Genomic DNA, 17,345 nt, shown 5'->3' with positions numbered 1-17,345 from the left:
CTCAAGAGTTCACACAAAAAGGATGAGACAGGAATATTACCTTATGTATTTTAAATTTAAAAGGAAGAAATATACGCTGTATTTGCTTTAATTTGATTTTAACTTCAGGCACCCCTTGAAGTGCCTGAATCCAGGAAGAAAATAATATAAAAAAATTAATAGCCCCAGGCTCAAGAAAGTTAGGCGTGTTTATTGTGACTAACCCTAAACCAGTTTCCACTGGTTTCTAAAGATCTTGGTGTACATCTAAGCATAACGCAACACAAATGGAATATAGAAGAATAAAAAATATATACGATTAAGATCTATGGGCGTTTTCTTTCCTTACACACAGCCACATTATAATGTAAAATAGTCTTTGGTCGTTGTAGTATTTAATTTAAGAAAAGTTAAGTGAAATTTCTGCAAACAATATTGCTCTACGTCTTTCGCAACACGTTAAAAGGGCATGCAAAAACAGTGAAATGGCACTAAAGCAGGATTTGTGCCCTCATCATTAAGCCCTTAGTATGCAATATGAACAACAGGGGGAAATATGCAGAAACCAAGAACATAAGTGTTATCTTTAAGTTGAAGCCACACACACACACAGAGATTTCCCACCAAGATCTTGGTGGTAGTCCACAAATGGTGCACTTTTTGGCATCTACGCATTTTTAACAATCCACAAAGGTAAACCTCAGCTCGACATCTTCCACCAGTTAATTGGTGTACGACTGTGCGCTTTGCAACGCTAGTCAACAACACTCGCAACATCTTTGCGTAGCTAAGCTACACATAACGTAGCGTGGCCGAGCAAAAGCTTTAGTCCGACGGCACACATTGGTTGAACAAGACAATCTTCTTCATCGGGGATGTTGCGACAGATAAGATACTAACCTTTACCACTTAAAAAACCCACACTGACATCACCTCCCAAGCTGCCTTATCGGAACGCCACGTACATCTCGGTGCAACGCAACTTGACAGGGAAGTCAGCCAAACACCAAATTGATAGACGTCTGCTAAGCCCAATGCCCTGCCTAGACGAAGCCTTAAATAAATCGAGGAGGACGATTCTGTCCAATGGCCGCGGAGACAGGCGGAGGGTTGCCATGGCATTTGCGAGTTTGGGCTGGGCCATGGGTAGGAAGGGGCGGGGTTAAAGGCTCTGGTTTGTGTTACAGTACAACTATAACTGGAGCTGCGGCGGAGACCTAGGTGAATGAAGGATCCCGTAAAGAAGCGACGGAAGATTGTTTTTTTCAAAAAAAGGCGATGACAGCTAACAGAGTAAGAGAAAGAACTTCGATACGTTACGGATATAGCGCTCTTTGTGTTTTAGGATTGTGCAACTTTTTTGGGGTGAACTAGCCCTCTCCTTTGGATGTCGGGTTGAAAAGAAATCCCGGGGCTAGCGTGCTCAGATGTTGTAAATACAGCGAGATGTGAATATGTTTTCAAGTTTTTACGTATTGGAAAAGTCAGATTCCGATTATTTATGTATGAAACATCGTCTGCATTGATAAGCTAGTCGAAACAGTAACGGACAGCGAAAGGTTGTCGCAACAGCGACGGTGAGCCCCTTGGAAATGTGACAGTTTATCCACGCTTAGTCTGAGAGCCGAGAGGGGAAAACAAACGCTGATCTGAAACACGGAGGCCGGCGTCACTCATTAAGTCACTAATTGGTTTGCCCTTTTTTTTTTTTAAAGGGAGTGTGCAGCAGGAGTAAAACTGAATCCGACAAAACTCTTCCAACGGGCTTTAGTAGTTTTGCAAAACCGTAAGGTGTGAATACAAGCAAACAGACGAGCATGAGACGCCCCTGACTAATTCAGTAGTCCTTGAAGAAAACTATGATTATGGATATATAGGATGTGTAGTTTTTAAACCTTCCACCCTTCCATAATATTTAATTTAATGCACAATTATAGCATAGCTTTTGGATATAAGAAGGTGTTTATATTATTAGAAATCATCAACATCTCATGGAGCTGAACAGGAGTGTTTTGTTCTTAAATTATCAGTTTGACATCACTTAATGTAAACTGGGTTACACCTCTGTTTCAAATGCCAAATCTATGCTTTTTTTTCCCCCCTCCGGGACGTTAGTCAAACAAATAATTAACATATTTGATTTGATATTACTTTATAAAGCAGGTTGTACAAAAAAATCTGATATTTAACCACCACCTATTTTTATTTAAGAACTGAGTGAGTCAGAAATTCATATGCCTGTACATAACCGGTTTAGGATACCATATGGTAAAAAGTGATTCGAGTGACGGTCCTAAACTGTAGCCAATACTAAGATCACTTTATTAGCCCTATACAATTTCTTGCATTAGGAGTTCGTCTTTAGTAATCATAGAAAATACTGATACGATTTTCACTATTGGCAAAATAAAAGGAAAATGTATAGTTTGAATGCTTCTTTGGCTCTTATCCCATTAGCTAATACAATAATATGTATTGTAACTCATGCTGAGTTATCCAAATGAGCTACACCATCCAGTTTGTCTCCTTCTTATTCCAGATGTGTTGGAGTGTGGGCTTGAGCCACTGCTGTTTAGTGCTCGCTTGTCTGCTCATTTGTGCTGAAGCCGTGCCTATAAGTATAGACAAGACAAAAGTAAGCCCTCCACCAGAGAAACCAGAAGAAAAGACACAAAATGTGGTAAGTGTGGCAGGACGTGAAAGCAGAAAAAAACAATGTATTGCATTGATGTTACCCCAGAGTAAGAAAGAAGATAGTTATGACTTTGGTTTGGGTGATACAATATACACCCTTTTCTTTATGACATTAACATTGTGGGTGAATATTACTGTTATATGGTTGTGACAGAAGTTAAACACTTTTAAAATCTCAATAGTATTGTTTTACTTTTACTGTTTCTTATATATTTTAAAATCTCCCCCTGATTACTAAAGCACTCCCCTTACTTTGGGCATCTCCATTCTTTCTTATGTTGAGACCTTAGAAATCTTGAATTTTATTTTAATAATTGTTCCGATTTTAAAGTAGTGTGCTTTTCATCCTTGTCTCATCTGTTGGCTCACAAAATATTTTTATTAATTATCATGTGTCTTTTCAAACCTGTATTAAAATAAATAACTGGATGCTGGAATGCTGAAATAGTTAATCTGTTTTCCTTCGTTATGCTTACTTCACACAATACCAGTTTTTCTCTTGGAAAGGTTTAACTCCTGTGAATAATTGTCCTCTTGTATCTCACCAACCCAGCTTAAGCCAATGTCAGTGCCTCTCCAGGCTTGGTGGAATGCTAAAAGTGAACTGTAGCTTATTAAGCTAATAATTATGCTTATTATACTAATAATTATGTTAATTGCTGATGAATATTTTGAGGTGTATTGCCCACCCCAAAGCAAAAACAGTTCCGTACTTTCTGTCCGTCGTCTTGTGCCACATTCACTGTTGCAAGTTTAACTTGTAATGTTCAATGTACAAATAGAATAAGCCTTGAGCAAAATGATACAATGTCATAATGCAAATTCTGATATCAACATAAAATATTGTATCCGTGTCACCCATATGACTTTTACAGGCTGGCAGCAAAAGTCGAGATATTTGGTTTTAGTTTTTTCAGTGCCGATTTCATGGGTATTGTCCTGCTTTGCAAATAATAGAAACAAATCATTTGGGTTTTATGTAGAAAGTAGGTCAAATAATGGCAGAGAAAAAAATATACTTTCACAAAATCAATTTTTCATTTCATTTCGGCTTTACTCAGATATACAATATGCATTTCTGACTTGACCATTTTAGCAGAGGTTGAATTATATTGTGTGTAGCAGGTGTACTGCTATTGTTTTTTTTTAAGTTTATTCCCCAGGATTCTTTAATGCTCTTAAGGATACATCAACAGATGACTCAGTCGATATTTCAGTAAATTAGTAAGTGGAGTTCATCTGCTTCACCCTACATGAGCATTTTGGCTTTCTGTGATAGGACACTGGACTGCACTATGACCGGTACCTCAGGGAAGTCATTGATTTTCTAGAAAAAGACCAACATTTCAGAGAGAAGCTGCACAATACAGACATGGAGGACATAAAGGTACAGCACTGGTTTTATTCACAATTTCTTGGTGTTGGGCATTAATGCTTTTTTTCTTCAAAGTTAAAGATTGTTGTAAAAAATTAGTGCTGAATTTTCATTTACTGTGCTTTAACTACCATAAGGAGAACATTCTTGTTCTGCCTGTTTCATTTTCTGTCTTGTGCTGCAAGTTTTAGAATATCTAAGTTTTAGTATATTTATGTTCTGCAAGTGTTGGTTTCTGTGGTATTCATGTTCCCTTTTCTGTAATGAACCTCAAATTCAATGTTGTTACATTAGATTGTTTGGTATAAGTATAACTGAAAAACAAAAGGCACAAAAAAGGCATGTTATACACAAAGATTAAATGATTAAAAAGTATTCCTAGACATTCTGGACAAGAGTCCTACTTCATTTGTTTAGAAAGAAATGTGACCACAGTGCAGTCAAGTGGTTGTCGACCATACTTGCCTTACGAAGGAAAAAGGCTTGCTGCAGCATGAACCTAGTGAAGCCAAGCCAAGCAAACAAATTGGATCAGAGCAGAACAAAAGATGGACTATGTGGTGATTGAAAAGAATGCAGCATGGGAGTACTGCACTTTAAAAAGCTCTTTCAAAAATCTTTCTGGGAAACAAAATTGTTGTTGGCACTTATATTATGTAAACACCTGTAAAGCTAAATTATGTGGCTGGATTTTACTTGTGCCCTGCCTTGTTGCTGGCTGGGTAGGCTCCAGCTTCCTGCGACACCGCATGGTATAAAGTGGTTTGGTAAATGACACGACATGACAATAGTACTTGTACTTAAACGGTTTTTTTAATTGGAATTACCTACACTAAGTAAACGATTCAGAAACTTTGAAAAGCGAAGGCAATTAAGGAACAAAAGAAAATATTCTGGAAAAGAATAGTGTTTTAAAATGATCGATTTTCTTAGTACCCACGTAAAACTGTAATTACATTTTCAGTAGAAGTCACTTTGTTTTACATTTCTATTTTCTGCAATTTAATGGTGCATTCTACTCTCTAGCAACCACATCTATTTTCTAAAGGCATTTCACATATCCATAGACCCTTCCTTTCACATGTATATTAAAGGTTTCCACATGGATAGTATTTGTCTGAAGAACTTTGGTGTGATCCAGGAACATGGCCTGTTAACTTGGGAGACTTTGTGCATTGTCACTTCCTTCTTGATAGCAAGAGTACAGAGGTTTCCACTCATTGCGGTACAAGTCACTAACTGTCAAGTAACAATACTGCTTCAATAATCAGCTATTATACGACTTGTGTTCATATAACACAAGGGCCAATTGCAAATTGCTTTCATCCTTGCAATGGCAGGTGTAACAAACACACTCCTTCCCAGAAAAAAAAGTATTAATTCATTAAAGTTCTTTGTACAGCTGTTCCATTGCATTAACACTACATTTGGACAGATCAGAGCTGGAAGACAAGAGTAATTCCCTTTTCTTCCAAGCATTCCCAAGCCTTTGTAGTACAGTTCTATTCACACTGGCTGTTTGGTTGGCTCAGCTCAACAAAACACTGCCCTGGTGTAAGATAAATGTACTGTACTTAAAAACATGGTTAACAGTAAGCAAAAGGTATCATGGTTAAACTGAACATTATGGAGTTTTGCTGTTATTTCCTAAGAGAATATAATCGTTAAAGTCTAACACCCTTTCATCCACTTTTACTTGTCTGAATGTGCTTTTCATTTCCGTTTTCACAAGAAACTCGCTAATAGAATTTGTGGTTTACAATTTACAGATAGAATCAAAAAAAGCAAAATGGTTCTTGTAACTTGTATAGGACATTTCCAGCTGTGTATCTTGTAATGTGTTTTGTAGGGATCACGTAACTATTATTTACTTGTTCCCTTTCCACAGGGAATGGGTGGAAATGGCGCTTTAAAACTCCTTACTCTGTTAAACAAGACTCTCCTATCCCTCTAACGTGCTTCTGATTTTCCAGAAAGGAAAGCTAGCCAAAGAGCTGGATTTCGTCAGTCACAATGTGAGAACAAAGCTGGATGAATTGAAAAGGCAGGAAGTGAGCAGGTTGCGGACCCTGATCAAAGCCAAGCAAGATATTGAAGGGGGAAAAGGTAATCTGCAGAAACTAAACTTTACTGTGGCACAATGGCAGTCATACTCAGCAACACCTCAGACAAAATGCTGAGACTAAAAAACATTTTACTAAAGCAATATAAATGAAAGACCATGTCTCTTTTGAAAAACTTTACTGCAGTTGCTCAAAGACTCGGATACTACCTGGGCCTTTTTTTCTGATTGTATTGAGTCTAAACCCTTGTAACTTGTAAGTAGGTTATTATCTAATATTATACTATATTACATGTGTTTTACATTGAAACTGGCAAGTAGATAGTATTCACTATATCGGTGAAAACTAAAGTACAGACATCAACTGCTGCCAAAATATAAAATCCTGACTTACTGTCAAGGTGAATTATCATGCAACATATTTTTGCATTCTTTGTGTTATTTTTCTTTTTTTTCATTATTCATTTATTTGGATGTATTTTGTCTTCTTTTAGGGCAGTAGGAGAGGAATAAATCTCCTATTTACCCGTAACCTCACTTTTTTTTACAGTTTTTGTTTCATAGAAATAAATAAGCTATAACAAGGATTGTGAATATAGAAAAAGATATCAAGTTCCTAGCGAACCTTACCAGAGAAGAGTGCAGCTTTAAAAGGAAAAAGGGCTGGTGTGACTTTTAGAGGTGTTCGAAGGTTTGCTACCTGAAAGTCATGTGCAATATCAGTTCAAAAACGTAAATAATCTTTGAGTCAGAACAGCATGTCCACAGCTGTTTGACTATATCTAACTGCGTCTGTTTGAAACGCTGAATATACCAGATGTACCAAAATTTACAACCCCTTTTGGTGTTTACGCAACAGTGTAGGACAGACAACATGTGTTGCTGGGCATCTGAGGTCATTTGCAGATTCCAGTAAACTCCTAGCAGTAGTGGAAAATGTCAGTGAACAGAATTATAATGATATGTTGGCCTGATATAATGTTTTAGTGTGTACTTTTAGTTTCAATACATCCCTGTGAAATATTTGAGGAGTTTGCAGTTATAAGTAAAGAAATGGAGTCCTGATTATACAACACTCCATGTAGAAATGTCTATCTAGCAATTCATGTACCAGTCCTTAAACCCTTTTACATTTATGATCATAGACCCTTACCTGTACTTGGAACAAGCACCTTTGCCAACCGAGCCACCAGGGAGCCTTTGAATCACATTGTATTTCAATCCCAGCAGAAACAGAACTAAAGTGTAGACTGTGCAATAATGCTAATTTGGTGATTTACATTGTTTAACTTTTGCCTGGTGAATTCCACTCTATTATTGTATAGCTAGTAGCTGCATTACCCATTTATAAATCTACCAAATGAGCATTTCTTACAGAACGTTAATTAAAAAGAAATGTAGTGCCCACAAAGCAAACCCAGCTCCTGCCACAAAAACTAAACGGTGTGTCAGAGAACGTCTGGGTCGGAAATGCTATCTAGTACACCGTTAAGAACACCAGCTGGAGTGGTGCTCCTGGGTGGCTTAATGTAAAATGCTATTTTTATGTATTCTTAACCTTTCCTCCTTTCTTCTGCCTGAAATTCTCCTAGACATGGCAATTGACCATCAAGCCCTGCTGAAGCAGTTTGAGTATCTGAACCACATGAACCCTCACACTTTTGAAGTTGATGACTTGGACAGGCTGATTAAATCGGTAAGAAATGGCACATACCTGGGGTCCCCAGGGCTGTGGCTCCATCTCGTTTGTGTTCGGCCATAGAAGAGAAGCATATCACTGAACTTTATTAAACCAATTTAACACTTCTTTATGTCTTAGTCTGTAGAGATTTATAGTATGAAACCTGCTGGACTATTGCTTCAGAGCGCTCAAGCAAAGTACCCCTGAACTTTAATAAAAAAAGATTAATTTTTTAATCTGTTTTTTTCTAAAATGTGCAGTTTATTTTCCTAGTTTGCTAGAATTCCAAAAATGTTCTTGTTTTTTCTCTTATTATTCTGAACCGTTCTTCTCTAGACCTTCTGAATTATTAATTTTTTGGTGATACAGGTCCCATTGATTGTAAAGAGCAATAAGTGCATTCTGCACTTGTTGGAGATGCCTGGTGTCCTTAAATTAAATATAATATATTTTTGACAAAAGGAGAAACTTGGAGTTTTGGATGCAAATGTTTAAAGGAAAGGAAGACAGATTTTTGAGGGTGTATTAGTCTATTTGATATAACTGAATAGAATGTACTTGCAATCCATCTCTATCACCTCTCTGCAGCTCATGAGGGAGTATTCGCTAAGCTATAGTGTGCTTTTAAAAAGTAAAAAGTAGAAATCAATCAGGGATTCTGGCCAGAGCAGAAGGTCTTCACAAGTAGTGTGGTACTCATACAAAACACTCCAGGTTTACCTGACTTGTCTTATGTGAGAGGTGCAGTGAACATGGTTAAATGGGTGGTGCTTAAGAAGTTACGAAATTAAAACATCTCGAGGCAGTTGGCCCACATTGTTGGCCCACAAGTGAGTGACACAATGAACCTCTGCCTCCAGGCTACGAGGGATCTTGAAAACTATGACAAGGAGCGGCACGAGGAATTCAAGAGGTACGAGATGATGAAGGAGCACGAGAGGAGAGAGCACCTGAGGACGCTCGATGAAGAGAACCGGCAGAAAGAGGAGGAGCACTACGAAGAACTGAAGAAGAAACATGCCGACCACCCCAAAATCAACCACCCGGTACGGAACAACACAGTTCCCCCCACAAGCAAAGCTGACTTAACTGAAAACTCTCACAGCGTACGAAGTGGTGAAACACTCTCAAAGCCTTTCTTATAAAATGTATGTTTGCTTTGGCAGACTATTGCAGGTATGAAGACAAGTTATTGTTGTAGCTGAATTTTATTGTATATTTGTTTTTGAGGCAAATTTTTTAAACGTTCTCCTGCCCAGAAAGCTCATAGCTTACTTAGTGTAAGATAATGCAAAAATATTTGGAATATGAGTCTAGATGTCCTAGGTGGTACTCCGTACACTTTGGGGTTTTTCTTTTTCATAAAGATGTTATAAGCACACTGTGATGGTGACAGTGTGAATGTACTTTGGTGTGATATGCTGTTCTTTGGTGCATAGGGTAGTCAGGACCAACTGAAGGAAGTCTGGGAGGAAGCTGATGGCCTGGATCCTGAAGATTTTGACCCAAAGACTTTCTTTAACCTGCATGGTAAGCAGATATTGAGGACTTCCGGAGAGTGCCCAAAGAAATCTTTTTAATGTAAAACTTAATGAGGGATTGCCATCAACCAGCCTTTTAGGCTGTAAAATAAAACGGCGTTCCTTTTTTTAAAGCAAACTGTTTAACCATGTTTTCACAGATACCAATGGAGATGGTTACTTTGATGAACAGGAGTTGGAAGCCCTTTTTACGAAAGAGGTACATCTTGTGCTTATAGCATTTCCATTAAAGTGAAGAAGAAACCAATTGCACGATGTCATTTCTTTTGACTCGGAGAAAAATGAAAAGTTGTTTCAGTTAATGAAAAGTGGGTAACATTTTAGTTTAAAATATAGTATATTACTAAAAAAAACTTTTTAAAAATGTAAATAAAAAAAAAAGATAATTATTTGGATTCAGCCTAATGTTTTGTGCTTCCATTTACATTTTTGCATACATTTTTAATTGTGAAATAGAATAATAAAGAAATCCTGTTATTTCCCTGTGTGGGAAGAGCAAGTTGTCTTAAATAATATGGATGTTTTTCCTGTGATCCTAGTTAGAGAAGCTCTATGACCCCACTAATGAAGAAGATGACATGGTGGAGATGGAAGAGGAGAGACTCAGAATGAGGGAACATGTCATGAATGAGGTGATTCTAAAGACAACCTTAAAAAAAATTGTAACTTTGTTTGGGAATCACATTAATGTGTCCTCTGGAAGTTTTAAAACACCACCTCATGTCAGTTGCAGCCTGGGTCAGGTCACTAGCCAACTGTGGATGGGTTTCCATAAGTCTTCATAATAATAAATGGCAATTCCAAATCAGTTGGATATACAATAAAAAAGTCTTTATTCCAAAAGGAAAGAGAAGTATGCAGAGGGATTTCTATTGACTTAACTAGTAAAGGAAATTGGTTTTGGAGGCCTATGTCTGATCTACTGTACATCATTAGATTAATTTGACTGGTACTCCTGGTACCAGCCAGGTGTCAGTGGGACTGGGCAGGTCAAGTTAGCTAGGGAATCTTTGGAACAGCACCTTGCCAGGCATTTGCTACTATGCAATGACAAAGACATTGGATTTCAGGTTAGCACAGATGCTCCTGCAAGGCATTCTCAGGCTTGCAGTAAAACCAATTAGAGTGTATTCGCAATTTTTTTTAACAGCTGTTGATTACGAAGTGGGAGGGGATAAGGTAAAATAAGAAAACTTGTTATAAAAAAATCAACCTATGCATTGCTATGAGTACTAAAGCAACACTCAAAATCTTCTGAGTGTTTGCTTTACAGAAACTAAGTTTCTTTTCCTGAATGTACAAGTGAAAAGGGGTTTCTAATTGTATGGTTGCTGTTGTTAACAGGTTGACATAAACAAGGACAGACTAGTTTCTTTAGATGAGTTCTTAGTCGCTACAAAGAAAAAGGAATTCTTGGAGCCAGAAAGCTGGGAGGTAAGGCTTATTTTGCTTTTATAATTTCTGATTGATTTGTAAGTTTATTGTATAGTCGTAAGTTAGTTTTATCTTAATTACATAAACCTTTTTAAAAGACACAGTAGTTGTAGGTTTCAGGCATACAGATCCAGAATCAAGTTTCTTAAAGTTATTGGACATCTGAATCTCAACTAATGCTTAAAGAGCCAATACTTATATACAGTGGACTTATTTTATTTATGCAAATAGTTCTTCAACAACTGTGCCTAAGATGTCAGTTCTTTTAGACCCTGGAACAAAATCCTGCTTACACGGATGAAGAGCTTAAGGAATTTGAGGAACAGCTTGCCAAAGAGGAGCAAGACCTGAACCAAAAATCAGCTGATCTTCAGAAACAAAAAGAAGAGCTAGAGAGACAACAGGAACAGCTGAACGCTCAGAAGCTGGAACTTCAGCAGGTGAGACGTCTGTAGAGCAGGGAGCCCAGGAGCAATTGTGGTGCCCAGAGGAGTTTGTGAAATTATATGTGCATATTGCACATTATGTTTGTTTTTCAAAAGACACTTTCACGCCTATTAAAGGTGAGAAGAGGTGTTGCATTTTGTTTTTGCACTGAAGTGCAAAAGAGACATTCCAAAGCATCTTAGAATATTGGGGTGACATTTCTGTGGTGTTGTATGCAAGAACATTATTTCTGCAGAAGCTAGATTGTTGAGAAGCTTCCGGGTGCAGGAGCCTCCCTAAAGGCGCTGAGGCAGACAAATCCGGGTGATTGAGATGGGTGCCCTTCCTACGTGACAATTGAAAGGTTTCACCTGAACTGGGGTAGTTTTGGCCTTTCCCCTGTAAGCCCCCTCAGCTCGAATCCACATCCTCACCTGACCCGATTGTGTTTTCAATGGCAATGATTCTCATTAGCTACAGTTTTGTGCTTTATGTCAACAATCAGTGTAAACTTGACGAGTCCAGTATTACTTCCTGCCTACTGTTAAGACTGAAAATGGGGTCACCGTGCCTATGGTGCTTGCGACAGTGAAGAAGATGAAAGTACAAAGGAACAATTGCATTTACCTTTCTAACATGCATCTAGACAGACCCTGCAGAAGGAGATAAAAAAAAAGTTTGCCACTAAAATTAAAAAGCATTTTCCTCTCAGGGGTTTGTCATGAGGTAAAGGTATCAGCATTAAACATTACACCTTGCAATCACTTTCAAATGCTGCAATAATCTTTTTTTACTTTCTCTCCCAGGCTGTACAACACATGGAGAAGTTAAAAAGTCAAAAAGATCAGGCTCCCCCAGAGGATAAAGGTGAGTAGACCCTCCCATTTAGTAAATTTCTTAATAAGAAAACCATGAAATAAGTCTTTAGACATTTATATTTATAAATTTATAACAATGTTGCCTTACAATATAGAGTATTTTTGAACTGTACTTTTGTTGAGTACATAACAGTTCATACCCTTTTAATGCTAGAAAACCTCCGAACGGTTCTGAACAGTTGCAGACACACTTTTGCTTCTAAATGATTGTTTAACCTTCTTTGTTGTTCAGAAGGTGGGAATGCACCCCCACCTCCACCGGCAGGAAATAATGAGCCTTTACCTCCGGGACAGAAGGAGGAGATACAGTCTCACCCCTGATCGTTGTGCCTTTTGGGTACTGTATGTACAGTATGTACTGTATGTACAGAATATACTGTATGTATGTGGCTGTGTGTACATGCAGCCCATGAGCAACGCAGACGTACACGTATACACGATGACCTGCAAATGATTTGGAGAAGAAATCCTTGCATAATTTTGTTTCCCCTGTTACCATTTAATTTCATTGTCAGGGTATGAACTTTAAAGATGGTAAATTATTTAAAACCACAACTTTGGAGACAGATCTGTTGCTGTTGCAAAGAAAGGTGTCCAAGTTCAACTAACAATTGCAACATGGGGATCAGTCCAATTCTTAATTGCTGTCTTTGGTCTTAAAGGTTTCAATCTTGTTTTTTTTCCTACAACGGTATGTTTTATTATTTATCCAGGCTGAATAAATATTTTACAATTAATCCTATGAGTAAGATGAGTAAAAAAGGTTCCATACAATCTATTTTGTGCTTCACGAAGTGCAATATGTGTTGTTTATAAGCCAAGGGGTAATTTGTATACTCTGAATAAATATTGCAGGATTAATCCTTGATGTATAAAAATTGGTTCATTGCTATATTTTGTGCTACAGAAAGTGCAATATATGTTGTGTTTATGGTAAGGTAATTTGAACCTATACCTTTTGGTAAAAGGTCATAAATTCTAATATTAAACAAAATCCTACTATGTTGTTAAGACTGTCACATTTTCCAACTGTTTTTTTTTATTAAACTAAGGGAGACATGATCATATACCATATTATTAATGGTGGTCAATAATAAACATGAAAACACTCCCCACTCACAAAAATAATTTGTAACTAAAAACTATTATTGGACATTTGTTTCTATCAGTAACTTTGCAATGCATGTCTTATTTTCCTTGACTCATATTTATCAAGTCCCGTTATTTAAAAATAGCAGAATGTGGTCTCAGGATATATAATGTGCTAAGTGATTTGGGGTTCAAATTATACTTGCTTGAAAAAAAGTCTGAATGTATGGAGCTTTCTGTGCTACAAAATAAGTCATTCAGAAACCAACTTGGTGGCAAAAACACTTGATTGCTGTTTTGTGGATACAAACACGTGATGTTCATATGATGATTAGGTGTACAGTAAGACTATTTACAGTTCATATAGTCTTTTTTAATTTAAATAGCTTTAATTTTAATTAGTGTGGGATTTCCTTTTTGTATATACATAGTGCATTTGTTAATGACCATCTTTTGAGATATTTGAAAATAATAAAACAATGTAATGCACTGTTTCTTCAGTCTATATTTGAATGCCCCCAAAACTTTTTATTCACATAAATGTAAAACATTTATGTTTTACTTTAAAACTAATCATTTTGGTTTGGGTTCTAGACTTCAATAATACATTTAAGGTCAAACAGTGAAAGGATACGAGTGCAATACAATACACAATGTTCAGCTGCTTCTTTTTGAGTTGGGGTACCCTTCCTACAAGTCTTTTAATTTTATTTCATCCTCTATGAATAAGAATAAAATGTAAAATGTCAATAATAAATAAGTTACTAAGAAGTTTTATTGCAAGTTTGTATTTAAACACTGAAAACTTGGAGAAATTAATTTCTGCCTCTCAGTTTTCAGAGTGGCATGCTCCTGCAGTGGGTAGCTCCCTCACAGTGCTGGAGCCCTGGGTCCAATTCCAGATCTGAGGTGTATGTTCTCTCTGTGTTTGCATGGGTTTCCTCCCAGATCTATCAAGTTAATAAGTTTCCCAGAAAACTGGCCCTGGTGTGAGAGCATGGTGTCTGTGTGTGTGCCCTGCGGTGGACTGGCATCCCATCCAGGGTGTATCCTGCCTTTTGCCCGTTGCATGCTGGAATAGGCTTAGAAAAGGGATGGATGTTTTTCAAGATGTGCATGCAGGACGGCGAGAACAAGTCCTCTGCATCATGTTAGTCTAGGAAAGGTGAACAAGTTAAGGACCAAAATGCAGCAAGTGTTTAACAAGCTGCCCTTGATTATCCAGGAAAATATTTTCAATCCAGGGCTTTTTAAATTTTTTTCCAAATATTTATATTGGGTATGCTTAGTTTATATTTGGGAAGGTTTGTACTATACATGATTTAACATGGCACTGTCTTAATCAATTTATGTATCAAAACACCTAGGGGATTTTCTATGTGGTCTACTAATTTTTACTGGACCAATGGAACATTAACTGAGATTGGCAATTATGTGTATTTCTCTGGAAAGGGCCAGACACTGTATTATCTACTTCTGCATTTCTGTATGTTTTCTTCTTATAGAATGGTAAACTAGTCTGGAGAAAGAATTCTTTTAAAGGTGGTCATCAAACAGACCAATTTTGTGAAAACTGTAAGAAACAATCCCCTTTAGGTTAACTGAGCAGTCACTAAGACCAGAAGGACAGTTACAGTTTTATTTTTTAAAATAATTTCAATGTGTACCTTTAAATGAAAAAAATAATACACAATGATCTTTAACACAATTCATTGTCTAAGAAATGAAAGAATAGATAAAGGTTTTGCTTCATTTTTTTTTTAATTCAGTGAACTGTGTGCAGAAATTTCAAGAGTTTGTATCCCTGAAGTTATATTAAAAAGAAACGTTGCAGATCGGCTCTTATTCCCCATCCATATGTATGCTTATCGTGTTTGGTACAAAGTGGTCCATTGTTTTATTAAATGAAAAGATAAAGCTGTGTCAAAGCTATTGCTTTTTGTGTTACGTTAACTATTTGCAAACAAATCTTGTCCATATAATAAAAAATGTAAAAATACCTACAGACTGAAACATCTGACAAAAACATTTTCTCGTTTTAATTCTTTAGAAACAGGCTATAAATCTGAGATGGCTTTGCAGAGGCTTCAAGAAGGCTTTCATATAAGATATAGTAGTGTCCAACAGACAGTTTTCACAACATTTTATATATTTGGTCCTTAACAACCCACTACAGAAGAGGTCTAAGGGGGGTGTTTTTAACATGGAAACTAAAGCCACTTGGCAGGGTCCGTCACGGCTCTTTCTCCTACTGCTTTCTATAAGAAGCATGAAGACGCTCCTGAGAATACTCCAGTGCACTGACTGGATCCATCACAGGGAGAAATGACTGCATTGGCATTAGGGTTGGAGGAAGAAGGCTATAGACTGTCTGGTGTTCATGTCATCAGCAGGGGGCAGTAATACTCTGTGCCTCTAACAAACAAAAAAACAACTAAATGTAACTTTTATGCGGGTAAATTTAAATGCCAAAGACCTAATCATACAAACTGTTTTAAAGATAGCACTGGATATAGATCAATGTAAATGGGGAAAAAAAGTGGTTTAACACTAACCCTGAAAGAGAGAAAGCTGGGAGGAATTTCCTTGCACCTGAATGAAGAATCCTGTTTTATTTATTTCCTTTTATCCAGATACTAAGATATATATTTAAGCCCTTGTAAGCCATTACTTAAATTAACACCAAAGGTATCTCTTTTGTAAAGTATAAACTAACAAGGTGCATTTTAACAAATTTAAAGCTAATGTTAATGATTAGTTTTGGCTATTTGAAGTTTATTAAAAGTCAGATTATACTTAGAGCATTAAAATGGAAAAAATGAGTAGTAGAACCAATAACATTTGTTGCATTTGAACAACTTCACGGACTTCCAGTCTACAGTACTGAGCACCCAAAAGCATGAATCTCTCCTGCGCTAGATGTTTCAGATTGGGACTATTACAAGTCTTGTATAGTGGTCAAAACAGAGATATTGCACCTTACCGCAGACACGAAGAGATCATTAGTCCATCGCTGCATCAGGTCTGCAGTGTTAACAAGAACAGTGTCTGGAATGTGAGGCGCCGTTTTACTGGAAATTTCCTTGGTAGCTACATTTTTTTCTAAGCTTCATAAAATGTATGTTTAACCCTCCCAATTTGGAATTATCCCTTATTTATCACCTCAGTCTGCCATTACTTCCTCTGCAACAGTACCTGTGCATTCTCCTTTTCCATTTGCACACTGTTTAGCCAGTTGCCACGAGTCTTTTTGTCGTAAACTGTACGAAGAAGATTTGAATGGATGAGACCAGAGCTCAGACCTCCTGTGAACAGCTCACACAGGTAAAAAAGTCCTATCTGACAGGACCCTGTAAGCTACCAACACCGCATTGAAACGCAAGGGTGATGGTGCCGTAGTCTGAATGCTCCCCACTGGATTTGTCCCTCTTTCACAGAGCCTGTCTTCACTGGAGGGCAGTGGAGTGTCCTGAGGCACGTGGCATTTCTGTAACCTACATAAAACAACACTTTCCAGAGGCTGAGAGATTCTCCAATAGTTCTTCAAGGGTGTCTGAACAGGAAGGTTTATTGCCACCTGTAATATACTGATCTGTAATATGGTGTTGCCACTCCAGAGTCTAAGAAGTGTGATCAGGTATCTGGAACAGTTCCGAGTTTGTCTTCCCTAAAACATCTGGGGTACTGAAGATTTACTAATTGCTGAACAAGATAAAGTCGGAAACACTGTTAAACACCCTAATTTTGTCAGCATTTCGGATCTCTGCTTTCCAGCTGTTTTTTTTTTGTTCTGTACTGTGATGACTCCGATTTGTCAGCTCTCATGACAAATGTCAGTCTTCAGTTGCCTATTGTCAAGCCTATTCTCTTCAGAAGGGATAGCTACTGCATGACTCAGGACAACTGCATACTGTAAGTCTTTAATCATCAATGCTGATAAAAGTAATGAAACTAAGCTTTGCAACATAAAGCAAAATCAACAGAGGGCAAGGATAGATTATGGTAATCAAAAAGACACTGGTTCAAAATTTAAGAACTAAAAAAAATGAAGAGCACTCACGCATCCCAGTGACTGAAAAAGTGAAGCACTATCTTCAACTAATCCAAGATTTTTTCTCTCTATCTTTTATATAGTATGTATATGTAGCTAATAACATCAATGCTATTACAGAGATAATCAGGTTCA

General features: G+C 37.3%; 1 protein-coding gene across 2 annotated transcripts; it reads left to right on the top strand.

The window, feature by feature from the left end:
- Window positions 1-1,129: 1,129 nt before the first annotated feature.
- Window positions 1,130-15,158, top strand: LOC148819453 (nucleobindin-2-like). Of its 2 annotated transcripts, none has more exons than XM_088934857.1 (13): window positions 1,130-1,272; window positions 2,519-2,659; window positions 3,953-4,060; window positions 6,022-6,154; window positions 7,703-7,806; window positions 8,652-8,837; window positions 9,231-9,321; window positions 9,473-9,531; window positions 9,872-9,964; window positions 10,677-10,766; window positions 11,036-11,206; window positions 11,999-12,059; window positions 12,303-15,158. In XM_088934857.1, exons 1-13 carry the CDS (start codon window positions 1,258-1,260, stop codon window positions 12,389-12,391), a joined length of 1,341 nt encoding a protein of 446 aa, XP_088790983.1. In that variant the 5' UTR covers window positions 1,130-1,257; the 3' UTR covers window positions 12,392-15,158. The 2 variants fall into 2 exon arrangements, with proteins under 2 accessions (XP_088790983.1, XP_088790984.1); XM_088934858.1 differs by having other exon boundaries at window positions 1,132-1,272; window positions 12,306-15,158.
- The last annotated feature ends 2,187 nt before the right edge of the window (window positions 15,159-17,345 follow it).

The sequence above is a fragment of the Atractosteus spatula genome, chromosome 16 (assembly GCF_055471065.1).
Source record: "Atractosteus spatula isolate fAtrSpa1 chromosome 16, fAtrSpa1.hap1, whole genome shotgun sequence".
NCBI lineage: Eukaryota > Metazoa > Chordata > Actinopteri > Semionotiformes > Lepisosteidae > Atractosteus > Atractosteus spatula.
Note: the sequence above shows the minus strand (reverse complement) of the source record. Positions and strands in the feature narration are given on the sequence as shown.

Excerpts from the sequence above, each read along its gene's own strand:
- LOC148819453 (XM_088934857.1), top strand. Across the intron at positions 2,660-3,952 it reads AAGAAAAGACACAAAATGTG|GACACTGGACTGCACTATGA; the intron begins GTAAGTGTGGCA and ends TTTCTGTGATAG. Across the intron at positions 12,060-12,302 it reads GGCTCCCCCAGAGGATAAAG|AAGGTGGGAATGCACCCCCA; the intron begins GTGAGTAGACCC and ends TTTGTTGTTCAG.